The following is a 14,806-nucleotide window of genomic DNA, read 5'->3' as shown; positions in this document are numbered from 1 at the left end:
CCATAGCCACCACCAAACAACTGAGTTATTTTTACACATCAGCCAGCATAAAAAAAAAAAAACCATCGGCCCATAAAAACGAAAAATCACCATCGGGCATACCGGGCATTTGGCTTGTAAGCAAAAAGCCTGCAGTGGTCAGTTAAAGCACAAAAGCAGTATGCAACTACAAGTCCATTTATCATTTACTGTGGGAAACTCCAAAAAAAAAAAACAAGCGCTCCATCTCAAACTCTTCAGTTTGCAGGTTAAAGCTTAAACTTCATGATTAATTAAATTCAGCATGACTAAAAAGAGCCTGAGCATGCAGGACTGCAGGGGAAAGCCTCTTCTGTGTAAAAAGAAAGCCTCCTGGAGCAGTGTCCTTCAGACAGATGAGACCAAAATGGAGATGTTTGTCCATAACGCACAAAATCAAACTCAGCATATCAGCAAAAACACCTGAGAGCAGCTGTCAGCACGGTGGAGGAGGGACGATGATCTTAGAGAAGAGTTCACGGTGCACTAAGTGTTCTAGAGTCAGTGTGAAGCCGCCTGTCCCACAGCTGAAGCTCGGACCATCAGCAGCAGCACAAAGATCCAACAGAACAGCAGAAACAGGAAAGAATGGAGCAGCTGCGATGGTCCGGTCAGAGTCCAGAGCTCAACCTGAGTGAGATGCTGTGATTGGACCTTCAGAAGGCTGTGCATGAGTGAGTGGACATTAACTCCTCCACAGTGATGGGACCGAGAAAGTCCCACAGAAAGCATCACAGCAGGTTAGGTTACTGCTGCTGAAAAATGAGGTGGATTCAGTTTTTCACAGAACTGTGAATGGCTGTGTAGATACATAGTTAGATGGAAGATGGGGGGGGGGTTACACAAATGTTTATAAAACTCACCATCTTATCAAAATCTGCGAAAAATGATGGATCCTTAAGAGTGCATGTGTTTAATAAAAAGAGAAAAACAAGTCACAACTGACTGATTGAGAATTTCATCATTTTTTAGCATTCACAAATAAAAGGGAAATATTTAAGAGACGGGGATGTAGGATAAGATAAGATGCAATCAAAGTTCTGCAACTGCACCTTCAACAATTATGGTCCCATGAGGCCACTTAAAGTGGCAGATCCATGATTTCAACAGAATTATCATACAAAGAGAATTTCCCCCCTGTTAAAGTTGTCTCAGAATTCTTCTCTAACATGCTAAGGTTAGAATCTTTGGAGAAAGCAACCATCGCCAGATTTAACTCAAATGCAGGTTTAAGGAGCTACATTTGAAAAATTCAAATGTAGCAGGAGTGCTGTTGCTTTACTTTCAGTACATCTGCAGAACACTCATCAAACCTTGTTGTGACATAGAACAGAGACACTTGGAGAGGAGACTAACATTACTTGGACAATAAAGGCTTCTTGGCTTTGGGGAAGTAAGCTGTTGGGTTCACCATCTACTTTCAAAGTCACTAGTCTCTGGCAGTGATTTCTGAACTCTGCATTGACCCCTTCCTGCTTGTAATCTTTTTATGTTGTTCTACTCCAAGTCTGAAAATTGTTTGTAGAAACAAGAGAAAATAGTAAAAATGACAATGAATTAGAGCGAATCATTGGTGAAACCCAAACTGTCAGTTGACTTAGTAAGAACGATCTTCTACCAAAACCCAAACACTAATCACAACAACTCGATTCATTTCAGTGTTTTGGATCCAAATACTTTAAGCTTAGAATAAAATTACCTGTGAAAATCCATTAAACGTATTGGCCACCTAAATTGAATTCCAGAGATATATGTTAGTATTAATAATATTAGAAGCCTTCAAGTAAGACCAATCTAATAAAGAGATGGACTAGATTTGAAATGGGTGTAAGAATGGAATGAACAAGCAGAGGATATTAAGAGATGGAGGCAAGCAAAAGGAGAGGCAGGAGGAGCTCAGGCTCAGGTCCAGGTTTTAGGACTTTCACTGTTTCTCAGTCTCTGGGAGGGTGGTAGACAAGAAAGGTCTGTTTGAAATTTGTTTCTATTCTTTTCTAATCTACCATTCAACTACAGAAGGAAGGGAGTCAAGTACCTCTTCCTTTTCTGTATCTAGCTCTTGGTACAACTTTCCAAATCTCCGGTTTGCCGCCTCATCTTCGGACATGTCTGAATTTTCTGGTTCTTTGTGAATTCTGGGATTGTTTACTTCTTTATTTCCTGCTGCTGCTGTTCCACAGATGGATGCAGAATTTTTGCTGCCACTACCTTCCTGCCAGGAGGTAGTGCTGGAAGCGGGAGCCCCGGTCCCTGAAGAGATGGCTGGGAAACTGTTGGCAAAATCCCACCCACTCTTTCTATCCCCAGTTAACACAACCTCAGCTTTCTTTGAAGTCTCAGCAAATGGATCAAATTCAAAACCACCCCTTTTGTCTCCACAATGTGATTGTGCAAAAGGATCAGAATCAAATGCACTTCCTCCCTGAGTTTCTGCAAAAGGATCAGAATCAAATGCACCTCCTCCCTGAGTTTCTGCAAAAGGATCAGAATCAAACGCACCTCCTCCCCGAGTTTCTGCAAAAGGATCAGAATCAAACGCACCTCCTCCCCGAGTTTCTGCAAAAGGATAAGAATCAAACGCACCTCCTCCCTGAGTTTCTACAATAAGATCAGAATCAAATGCACCTCCTCCCTCTTTTTCTGCAAAAGGATCAGAATCAAACGCACCTCCTCCCTTTGTGTCTGCAATAAGATCTGAATCAAACACACCTCCTCCCTGTGTTTCTGGAAAAGGATTGCAATCAAAGGCACCTCCTCCCTGTGTTTCTGCAAAAGGATCAGAATCAAACGCACCTCCTCCCTGTGTTTCTGCAAAAGGATCAGAATCAAATGCACCTCCTCCCTGTGTTTCTGCAATAAGATCTGAATCAAATGCACCTCCTCCCTGTGTTTCTGCAAAAGGATCGGAATCAAACGCACCTCCTCCCTGTGTTTCTGCAAAAGGATCGGAATCAAACGCACCTCCTCCCTGTGTTTCTGCAATAAGATCAGAATCAAACGCACCTCCTCCCTGTGTTTCTGCAAAAGGATCAGAATCAAACGCACCTCCTCCCTGTGTTTCTGCAATAAGATCTGAATCAAACGCACCTCCCTGTGTTTCAGAGAAATAAACTCTTTCATCTGTTTCTCCTTCAGTTTCACAGTGATCAAGATAAACATCTGGTCTCTCTGGCACTTCAAATGAATTATTTCTGTTTCTTTTGGCTGCAATACTAGAACAATCTGAAACTTCTTCTCTTGTTTGAGGACAATCTCCTGGGACAGCTCCACCTGCCTGAACCTTCTGGCTCTTCTCTTGGGTTCGATCATCATATGAAAGCTCATCATCAGCACTTGCCCAGCCTCCTCCCTGACCACCATCACCCCACTCCTCAGCAGTTTCATACTCAGATCCTGACCCTTCAGGAGACCTGGACAATTTGTCTCCTCTGTCCTCTGCAATTTCCTCAATTTTTTCACCGTACTCATTGGTGAATATAAGTCCCGGGGTAGACTTCCTGCGATCTTCCTTCCTTAATTCATCTGCCCCTGAATCTGCCTGCCCTCTACTATCATCCTCTCCACAGCATAGGGAGGAATGAAGGTTGGAGTTAGGTTGAGATTCCCAGCTGCTAACCTCATCTTCAGCTGGTGCGATTTCACTGTCCCCGGTGATTGCGGTTGATTCTCCACCTGGCTGAATCCCTTCTCCCTGGGGCCAGCCCCGAGTCTCACCCTGCGCCCCTTCTTGTGCCCCTTCCTGCCCCACAGTCGGACCCCCAAGGATAGCAGGTTCCTCAGCTCCTGAAGAATCTTCTCCATTGGCTGACACTGAACCAAAATCAGCAGACCAGTCAGCGACAAAGCCGGTATCTGCAGCCTGCTTGGAAAGGTAACGAATGATGAATTAAAGTTTGCCCCTCCCCACTCTAACCTCAGTATAAGGTTGTGCAACACAACATGTTATCAGGCAGACATGTGGTTTCATGGAAGGAAATGAGAATACAGTGTCATCTGCACAAAGATGACCAGTCACAGCTGATCAAACGGTTTCAAGTTTTCTGACTGAAGCACCTGCACTTCTTCAATGTAACTTCAAGGTAAAGTTTTAAAATAAACAATCAAAGAAAAAAACCCCACTAGAGTAGAAACCTTCTAGTGCACTGTTGGACTTTTGGGGGGCATTTTGCTTTCATTTGACTGCAGTCTATAGAATCAGTCAGGTCCTTGAAGAAGCAACGTGTACAACTCAGCAGTCATCTTAGATGTAAAGTAAATTATTTTTTAAATGAATGCAGATATAGCCATAACTTTAATTTCAATGGGACTCTGACCCATAGTCCCATTAGACTTTAGCTGCTGCATTTTTATTCTACTGCCTTGTACTTGACCATTTTCACAGGGTTTGCACATTGAAATATACAGGGTGGGCCATTTATATGGATACACCGTAATAACATGGGAATGGTTGGTGATATTAAAGTCCTGTTTGTGGCACATTAGTATATGTGAGGGGGCAAACTCCTGAAGATGGGTGGTGACCATGGTGGGCATTTAGAAGTCGGCCATCTTGGATACAACTTTTGTTTTTTCAATAGGAAGAGGGCCATGTGACACATCAAACTTATTGGTAATGTCACACGAAAAACAATGGTGTGCTTGGTTTCAACGTAACTTTATTCTTTCATGAGTTATTTACAAGTTTCTCTTTGTTCACAGCCATTGACATGTCGAAGAGGTTAACACGTGAGGAGCGGATCGAAATTGTGTTGATATCTGGTGAACGCAGTAACCGTGTCATTGCAGCAGATTTCAATGCAAGACACCCTACGAGACCACCCATCTCCCATGCTACAGTTAGCAAACTGCTTGCTAAGTTTCGTGAAACTGGTTCAGTGTTGGATTTGCCAAAATGTGGACGCAAGAAAACTGTCACTAACGAAGAAACATCAGTGGCTGTCCTAGCTTCATTCAGCAAGAGCCCACAGCGTAGCACTCGCCGCATGTCACTGGAGAGTGGCATTAGTCGAACATCCCTTCGGCGGATATTAGCTACTCACAAATGGCACCCTTACAAACTCCAGCTACTGCAGCATCTCAACGAGGATGACCCAGATCGGCGCACAGAATTTGCAGAATGGGCAAAACAAAAATTGGAACAGGACCCTCAGTTCACGCAGAAGATTTTGTTCAGTGATGAGGCAAACTTTTATGTGAATGGTGAAGTTAACAAACAAAACCATCGCTATTGGTCTGATACTAACCCACATTGGATGGATCCCTCCAAGACTGTTGGAACAACAAAAGTGATGGTTTGGTGTGGTATATGGTACAACGATAGTGGGTCCATTCTTCATCAATGGAAACCTCAAGGCCACTGGATATTTGAAATTGCTACATGATGATGTGTTTCCCTCTTTATGCACTGAAGCTGGCACGTTCCCTGAGTTTTTCCAGCAAGATGGTGCACCACCACATTATGGGTGCCAGGTCCGAGCATTTATGGATGAACAGTTTCCTGGAAAGTGGATTGGTCATCGTGGGCCAGTTGAATGGCCCCCAAGGTCTCCCGATCTGACCCCCTTAGACTTTTATCTTTGGGGTCATCTGAAGGCAATTGCCTATGGTGTGAAGATACGAGATGTGCAGCACCTGAAACTTCGGATACTGGATGCCTGTGCTGGCATTTCTCCTGCGGTGTTGCTATCAGTGTGTGAAGAGTGGGAGAAGAGGGTTGCATTGACAATCCAACACAATGGGCAGCACATTGAACACATTTTATAAGTGGTCTGAAACTTGTAAATAACTCATGAAAGAATAAAGTTATGTTGAAACCAAGCACACCATTGTTTTTCTTGTGACATTACCAATAAATTTGATGTGTCACATGGCCCTCTTCCTATTGAAAAAACAAAAGTTGTATCCAAGATGGCTGACTTCTAAATGGCCTCCATGGTCACCACCCATCTTGAGGAGTTTGCCCCCTCACATATACTGATGTGCCACAAACAGGACTCACCAACTATTCCCATTTTATTACGGTGTATCCATATAAATGGCCCACCCTGTATATATATAGTGACCCTTTGTCACTGTGGCATTTACAATCCACCTCAGGGGTCCATGACATGTGAATGCCAAGGAATGTGTGGCTATAAGCTCTTTTCACCTCAGTGACATTGATATGGAGAGGCAGGCCGTGTTTCCTGAAGTCTAGGAGATAGATGTGTGTTATTCAAGTTTTTATTCAGAAAATATAAGCATTACAATTGAATTGAATGCACTTTTGGTCCATAATTATCATTAGGGTAACAAAACAGAGAAGGAAAGAGGAAAACAAAACTAATAAACCAGTGGAGAATAGTGACTAGCATTTTAGTCACGAGATAAGAAAATTATCTGTTTATTTTAATAATTTTATTTATTTATTAAAATTCTAATCTTAGAGGATCTGGTGTAGTGAGTTCAGGGTTTCCAGAGGAGTGTGATTTTTTCCAACTCCTGTCTCAAAATAAGAGTCAGCTTCTCACATCACATAAATATTGTAAATCACATCAACCCAGACTTCAGTTGAAGGGGAGATTTAATTAGCTACTTCCTGTTGAGTGCTTTCTTACCGGCTACTAACAAATACTTCTTATCACCCTCCAAAGTTGTAAATTTGGAAACTAAGTATAGGGTATCAAATGATAACAGAATTGTTACTTTAAATGTTTTTTCTAATGTCTTGTGTATGTGTTTATCTGTGGGCCAGACCAGAAAATATGGAAGTGGTTTCTATGCTTTTCACCACAGGATCTCCAGCAAGTTAGTTCCCTGTGGAGAAACCTACGTTGCACTGCAGTTCTGAAAAATCTCACCAAGTTCTCCCATCCATCATTATACTACTAGTACTACTACACATGTAAACACTATAAGATTACAGCTTCCGAGAACCTATGCTGTGTTTTGGTGTATAAGTGGTTAATATATTTCTTGTACTAAACTAAACAGGGGGTAAGACAACCAGCCTTGGGGAAATCTCCCATAAGTTTTGGTCTTGATAAATGCTCAATCATGTCACATCTCATATGTCAGGAAAGCCCAGAAAATGTATTCTGTTCATCTGGACACGGTATTTTGGAACGATGCATCCAGATGTACAAAATAAATTTTGTGGGGCTCCCTGAATTTCTATTCAGGAGTCTAATTGCTCCATCTCCTCTTTTGATAATGTTTTTGTTAAACTGTGGAAATTGTAAATATGTGGCAACAGCTCCTCAGTGATAACACGATTGACTAAAATGATGATTTACATTTCCAAAGAAAGAAAAACTGACCCAGAAAGATCCATTTGTTGACCAGCGTTGACTTTGTGCAGACTATACTGGATTAACAAGACCATCTGATGGAGTGAATAACTTTATTAATAAATGATGTATTACAGAGTGAACTATGTGAGTTTACTTACAGGTTGAGCAGCTTGAGTATTCGCCTTAAAAAGGGGATAAAACTGAATTTACCACTGCAATCTGGATTTATGGATTTACTTGATCGTTTTCTCGATCAAGTAAAAAGTTGGGTTAGGGTTAGTTACTCACCGACCACATGTCCCATGGTACAGCAGTCTGAAAGGAGCAAAAATATTGAATAACTAACACAGTTTGTGAGGTACTGGCAGGAAGAAAGGAACAATGTTTGGACTGTTTGATTTGTCAAATATATTAGAGTTTAAGGAAATCCATATGAAACCATTCATCTTCAGAAGTAATTTTTACTACAACAAGAAGAAATATAAAAATCTAATCTGAGAATTAAGGACTGAAGAGCTACTAACAGGTGTGTCAGCAGCTGAAACACCACCTGTCTTCTAGTCTGTTAGCTGATAGCAGGTGAATTATTTATCAGTTTGCTTCCCATTGTCATCATTACAGTAAGTGAAGACTCAGCTCTCAGTCCCTCCTGCCGAGATGTCAGAAATAAGACCTGTGCACTGCTATGGTTTTCAGGTGTATGTGTGGATGCTTTCAGGTAAAAGGAACCTGTGGTATTGGTGAAACACTTTCATCTGGTTGAAAAGCATCAAAGTCCAGATCAAGAAGAGACTCGCCGGGCCGTTCATTGGGCTGCGGATGACAGTGTAAAAACAAGTAAGCAAGTCTGTAACCCACACGACATCTGCCATCGTTATTCACACGACTTGTACCTGTGATGGCGAAGGAGCAGGCAAAAATTCTCCACCAAAGAGGTCGATGATCTGTTCCTCTGCCACCTCCTTGGTTGGTGTGACCTTTGGTGGAGGAGGCACCGGTGGCCCCTTTTTAAGCTACAACGAACACAGCGAGCTGTTAACAATTATCTCAGAGTGAATTTAATCAGGCAGCACCTTTTTCCTTTTGTGAAAAAATAAATAAATAAAAACATGCTGCCAAAGACAGACACCTTCTGACAAACTGTTTCAATGTCTGCACCAGCATTATGTGTCTAATCACTGCCACTGGATATAAAACACAAGAATCCCACAGAAAATGGATAGAGACTGAAGCACTAAACCAGGGGTCCCCAATCCCAGTCCACAAGGACCGGTGTCCCTGCAAGTTTTAGATCCCACCCCGAGTCAACACACCTGAATCAAATGATTAGTTCATTACCAGGCTTCTGGAGAACTTCAAGACATGTTGAGGTGGTCATGTAAATCAGCTGATACGTCTAAAACCTGCAGGACAGCAGCCTTAGAGGCCTGGAGTTCCCCACCCCTCATTTAAAAGGACTAACAGGCCACAGGAGGCGCTCCCACTGTCCTCCACAATAACATGTTTACTTTTCAGCTAAATTGTAAAAGTATGAAGCCAAATTTGCTTCAATAGATGATTAATACTTATTTTAATTTGGACACTGTTTTTGAATTCGTTCATAGATTAGACAGTGATAGCTGCTACGTGCGTACAGATCACATGGAGTTTATGTCTGAGATCTGCGACCTTTATCACACAAGTACAAAATAAACCAGTCTGAAGAAAACGTTCGACTGTTCTGATGGCAGACGGCAGATTCTACAACACTGGTTCCTGTGACATCTTCAGAACTGTTGTGCTTTCCAGGAATTGGAGACACACTCTACCATTTGCCTCGGCCCTGTTGGAAAGCACGATGAGGTGACGTGAAAGAGACCTGAGAAGGGCTCAGTCTGGTGTTTAGAAAGTTTGCCTGGTCCAACACTGATTAAACATTTGATGGCAGACGTTGCTGATGTGGCTCTGCTGTGCAGAAACAACATCATCCTCAACATCATCCTCATCATCATCAAGATTAGTGTGATGTTTCATGCAGGTCATAAATGTTTTCCACATCATGTTCTCCTCCTGCTGCAGAGATGCTCCATTGGGACTCCTTTATTCAGGATTTCTGTGGCTGAAGTCAGCTTAATTCATGGTCATGTTAACAAATCTAAACTGAACTGTGCTGAAGCTGAAACTCATTGTGGTCATTGTAGTCAAACTCATAAATGTGGATTTAGAGATATTTTAAATGTGGCTTCAGACAGGTACCAATGAACACTTCTACGATCTGAGCTGCTGCCAGTCATGGTGATGGTTTATACTCATGAGCAATCCAATTCCTCTGCTAAAGGGGGAAATAAAGCAAGCCCTGGAGCTTCTGCACTGAGCGTTTGGAGATTTCAGACAGCTCAGATTTTGGCTGCAGACACTTCAGGATCAGTGGTTTAAAACCATTTCACCAGAGGCTCGGTGTCACAACTTTGTTTCCATTTCCTCTGCTTTCTGTGCCAGTCTTCCTGGACGAGTTTACTCTAGCTGTGCTTCTCTTAACTCCTGTTTTGAGGCTCGCTGTTATGATTTCACTTCCTTCTTTGTTCTTTTCCTGCTGTCAGGATTGTCTGAGCCCACCTGGCTTTATGAGCCCCTTTTGTTAGTTTCACCTTTCAGCCTGTTTAGATTTAACTGTTTGGGATTTTCAGTTAGTTCTGCACCCATCCCCTGGGTGAGTGGTAGGGCAGGTCACCTACTAACCCGAATGTAACAGTTGTTGAAATGTTAGTATTTGACCACTAGGCGGAGCTCTTGTAATGATAATGTAAGTAACGCATTTTATTTTGTATGTTTTATTTTTATGTTGAGCATGTTAACATTTTCCTATTTGCATACCAGATTGGTGTACTGTTAATTTGATACATGGAAAATAATCAGTTAATTCTGTAAGTTGAAGGTAAGGGCAGAGGTCACTTCCTGTTTTAGGAAGTAAGGCAAGGCAAGGCAATTTTATTTGTATAGCACACTTTCAGCACAAGGTAATTCAAGGTGCTTTACATGATTAAAAGAAAACAAAACATAAAACATAAGACACTATAAAAGTAAAATACAAGAAAACATTTACAAGAAAGCATTTACAATAAAACAATAATCAAGACAATAATTTATATGAAAATTAAAACAAACAAGTAGAGGGCCATAATAGGATCAGTTACTCATAAGCAAGTCTAAATAAGTAAGTTTTAATTTTAGACTTAAAAGAGTTCAATGTCTCTGCAGCTTTACATTCTCCCGGTAGTGTATTCCAGATATGAGGAGCATAGAAACTAAAAGCTGCTTCTCCATGTTTAGTTCTGGTTCTAGGGATGGTCAATAAATGAGAGCTGGAGGACCTAACTGATCTGGAGGGTTTGTACCATGATAGCAGATCCCTAATGTACTCTGGTGCTAACCCATTCAAAGATTTATAAACTAATAAAAGCACTTTAAAGTCTATTCTCTGAGCTACAGGGAGCCAGTGTAATGACTTTAAAACTGGAGTAATGTGCTCTATTTTCTTGCTTCTAGTAAAAACACGAGCAGCAGCGTTCTGGATCAGCTGCAGTTGTCTAATTGATTTTTTTGGTAACCTGTCATGATACTATTACAGTAATACAGACATAGCATAAATTTTCACTGCTATGCAGATGACACGCAGCTCTATCTATCCATGAAGCCAGGTAACACACACCAATTAGTGAAACTGCAGGAATGTCTTAAAGACATAAAGACCTGGATGGCCGCTAACTTTCTGCTTCTTAATTCAGATCAAACTGAGGTTATTGTACTCGGCCCTGAAAATCTTAGAACTATGGTATCTAAGCAGATTCTTACTCTGGATGGCATTACCTCGGCCTCCAGTAACACTGTGAGGAACCTTGGAGTCATTTTTGACCAGGACATGTCCTTCAATGCACATATTAAACAAATATGTAAGACTGCTTTCTTCCATTTGCGCAACATCTCTAAAATTAGAAATATCCTGTCTCAGAGTGATGCTGAAAAACTAGTTCATGCATTTATTACTTCCAGGCTGGACTACTGTAATTCTTTATTATCAGGATGTCCTAAAAACTCACTGAAAAGCCTTCAGCTGATCCAAAATGCTGCAGCAAGGGTACTGACAGGGACTAGAAAGAGAGAGCATATTTCTCCTGTTTTGGCTTCCCTTCATTGGCTTCCTGTTAAATCCAGAATTGAATTCAAAATCCTGCTCCTCACATACAAAGTCTTAAATAATCAGGCCCCATCTTATCTTAATGACCTTGTAGTACCATATCACCCCATTAGAGCACTTCGCTCTTGCACTGCAGGCCTACTTGTTGTTCCTAGAGTATTTAAAAGTAGAATGGGAGGCAGAGCCTTCAGTTTTCAGGCCCCTCTTCTGTGGAACCAGCTTCCAGTTTGGATTCGGGAGACAGACACTATCTCTACTTTCAAGATTAGGCTTAAAACTTTCCTTTTCGCTAAAGCATATAGTTAGGGCTGGACCAGGTGACCCTGAATCCTCCCTTAGTTATGCTGCAATAGACGTAGGCTGCCGGGGATTCCCATGATGCATTGAGTTTTTCCCTTCCACTCACCTTTCTCACTCACTATGTGTTAATAGACCTCTCTGCATCGAATCATATCTGTTATTAATCTCTGTCTCTCTTCCACAGCATGTCTTTATCCTGTTTTCCTTCTTCACCCCAACCGGTCGCAGCAGATGGCCGCCCCTCCCTGAGCCTGGTTCTGCCGGAGGTTTCTTCCTGTTAAAAGGGAGTTTTTCCTTCCCACTGTCGCCAAAGTGCTTGCTCATAGGGGGTCATATGATTGTTGGGCTTTTCTCTGTATTTATTATTGTGCTATCTACTGTACAATATAAAGCGCCTTGAGGCGACTTTTGTTGTGATTTGGCGCTATATAAATAAAATTGAATTGAATTGAATTGAATTAATCAAGGTGGCTAGAGATAAAAGCATGGATGAGTTTTTCTAGGTCTCCTTGTGTCATCAGTCCTTTAATCCTAGAAATGTTCCTCAGGTGACAGAAGGCTGACTTTGTTATAACTTTTATGTGGCCCTGGAGGTTCAGGTCTTCATAATGAGTCCATTATTACACCTAAATTTCTGGCCTGGTCGGTAGTTTCTAGTTGGACCAGTTTGAGCTGATTACTGATATTTAATCGATCTTTTTTGGGTCCAAAGATAAGTACTTCAGTTTTGTTATTGTTCAGTTGAAGGAAATTATGAGACATCCAGTTATTAATTTGCTCAAGGCATTTATTAAGGGTTTGGATAGGTTCAACATCACCTGGTTACATTGAAATATAAAGTTGAGTACCGTCTGCATAATTGTGGTAGTTAATATCGTTGGTGGTTATAATCTGGCTTAACGGGAGCATCTAAATGCTAAATAAGAGGGGCCCTAGGATGGAACCCTGGGGAACCCCGCATGTGATTTCTATATTTTGTGATGAAAATTGGCTAATTGACACATAGAAGTTCCTGTTCTTAAGGTAGGACTTAAACCAGTTGAGTGCTGTACCAGAGAGTCCGGCCCAGCTCTCAAGACGTTCCAGTAATATGTCATGATCAACAGTGTCGAACGCCGCACTAAGGTCCAGTAGTACCAATACTGTGGATTTCCCACGGTCAGTGAAGCTGTTCATGGTGACGGTCTAGCTGTGTGAATGTCAAAGAAGAAATAACAAGTCCTAAGTTCCAGTTACACTGGTTTGTCTACTTGCAGGCCAAAGTGGTATGTTTGTTTATATTTTGTGAATTTTATATTGCAATATGTTTTAATGCTGAAATATAATTTCACTGTACATCTGTATTCACCAGTTCTACGGTGGACCTGTGTACGTTAAGAGAAGCACAGTAAACATCAGTAAAGAACTCTTGTGTCTCTCGTGTATGTGTACAAGCCAGCATGCGGAAGGTTGGTGGTTTGATCCCAGTCTGCATACCAAATCTTTGGGCAAGACACCAGCCCCATGTTGCTCTCTGATGCCGTGTGTGAATGTCAGAACGCACTTAAAACAAAAAACAGTGCTTTTCTGAATGGTTGAATGTATATAAGAAACAGTCCATTTACCATCTCTATGACATGATTACAATATGAACCCCCACCATGCCAGACTGACAAGGAGGAATCAGACTTGACCCTGACTCATGTGTGGATCTTAACCCTCCTCCTTCAAAGTTCTGTTAGTAAGAAAAAACAGCAGAGTGCGCCTTTTCTTTCAGTCATCACTGAGATGCAATGACTTGTTTTCATTCGTCAGTACGGTCAGAGTGCGTTCCAGTCTGCCGTGGCTCTATTTTAAAGTTAGACAACAAATGTTTTTTAGAAATGCTAAATCTCCTTTCTGTAATTTTGGTTGTATTTCGTTTTTGTAAAGATGTTTTTGATCATTTGTACACCAACAAACTTAATTATTATTGTACATCATACATAAGAATCTGCACATTACACAGCCAGCTTCTTTGAGTCAATGAACCAATGCTCAGATATTCCTGTATTTTGTCTTCAGGTGTCTGATGATATTTCAGTATCAGCAGCAGCTCATATGGGCTGGTTGATTTGACAATTGAGATCCTCCATGTTTTGGTGTTTTTACACTATTCCCTGGTTAAGGTATCAGCTCTCGCACTGCACCTTAGCAAACTCAACCAGTGTTGTAGAAACTTGCCATGACATTACAGACACACCAACATACAATGACATGTACAGAATGCTGAACGTTAGGAAAGGTCAGATCTCATGAACATCAGTAGAAACTAGGTGATGTTCTACTCTCGGGCTCTACTGTGTTATATATGATCTGCAGACTGTATATAACACTGCTGTAGCGATCTAAAGATGGAGGCACAGACACAGGACAGAGAGCTCTTGTTCACTCACCAAATCAACAGACAAAAGTGTGCAGCAAAGAAAAAAACAGTCCCAGAAAGTTACCGTGAAGTTCAAACAAACACGCACCACTATCAGTCACGCATACCCATCGAACAGTTGTTATTATTGATCAGTCTGATCAGGTCGAGTTTTGCAGTTAAAGACAATGGTGAGCTGTGACTTTGACATTATTGATCACCGACAGAAATTCCCATTTGCAGCCTTTGTGAGGTTGGAACAGCAAAGAGATTTCCGCCGTCAACAGCAGAGGACAAAAGTTGGTTAGCAGCACTGCCACAGAGTTCTGTTTTTAAAGGAAACAACTGAATGCTTTGGTAATGAGGCCATGTGATTGATCACTGCTGTGAGTGAGGTCGGGTGTTTAAAATTATTAAAATGTTCATGTTTTTAAAAACACAATCCAAATCCTGAAACAGTAAAATGAACACCTATAACAGGGCTGTCAAACTGCAGTCCCCAAGGGCTGCTGTCCTGAAGCTTGTCCATGCTGCAACACACCTGAATAACGTTAGTGGGTAATTAGCAAGACTCTATAGAGCTTGACTGCAACCCCCAACCCTACTCAAGTAACTTAGAGTGAAGTAAAGGGTTTTGAAAAATGTACTTCTAAAAGTACT

General features: G+C 41.5%; 1 protein-coding gene across 8 annotated transcripts in view; it reads right to left on the bottom strand.

Moving 5' to 3' along the window:
• Positions 1–14,806, bottom strand: part of amph (amphiphysin) — a 31,793-nt gene that overhangs the window by 7,485 nt on the left and 9,502 nt on the right. For 2 of the 8 annotated variants that reach the window (XM_005465615.4, XM_025900250.1), the window contains exons 11-17: positions 8,183–8,302; positions 8,019–8,102; positions 7,578–7,604; positions 7,448–7,471; positions 3,635–3,880; positions 1,718–1,747; positions 882–914 (exon numbers count right to left, since the gene is read on the bottom strand). In XM_005465615.4, the coding sequence (XP_005465672.1) occupies positions 882–914; positions 1,718–1,747; positions 3,635–3,880; positions 7,448–7,471; positions 7,578–7,604; positions 8,019–8,102; positions 8,183–8,302 (564 nt within the window). The remainder of the gene's footprint in view (positions 1–881; positions 915–1,717; positions 1,748–3,634; positions 3,881–7,447; positions 7,472–7,577; positions 7,605–8,018; positions 8,103–8,182; positions 8,303–14,806) is intronic. The other 6 variants (XM_005465619.4, XM_005465622.4, XM_005465616.4 and 3 more) reach the window with 5 other exon arrangements.

This window comes from Oreochromis niloticus, linkage group LG18 (assembly GCF_001858045.2).
Source record: "Oreochromis niloticus isolate F11D_XX linkage group LG18, O_niloticus_UMD_NMBU, whole genome shotgun sequence".
Classification (NCBI taxonomy): Eukaryota; Metazoa; Chordata; class Actinopteri; order Cichliformes; family Cichlidae; genus Oreochromis; species Oreochromis niloticus.
This window is presented reverse-complemented; position numbering and strand designations above follow the sequence as displayed.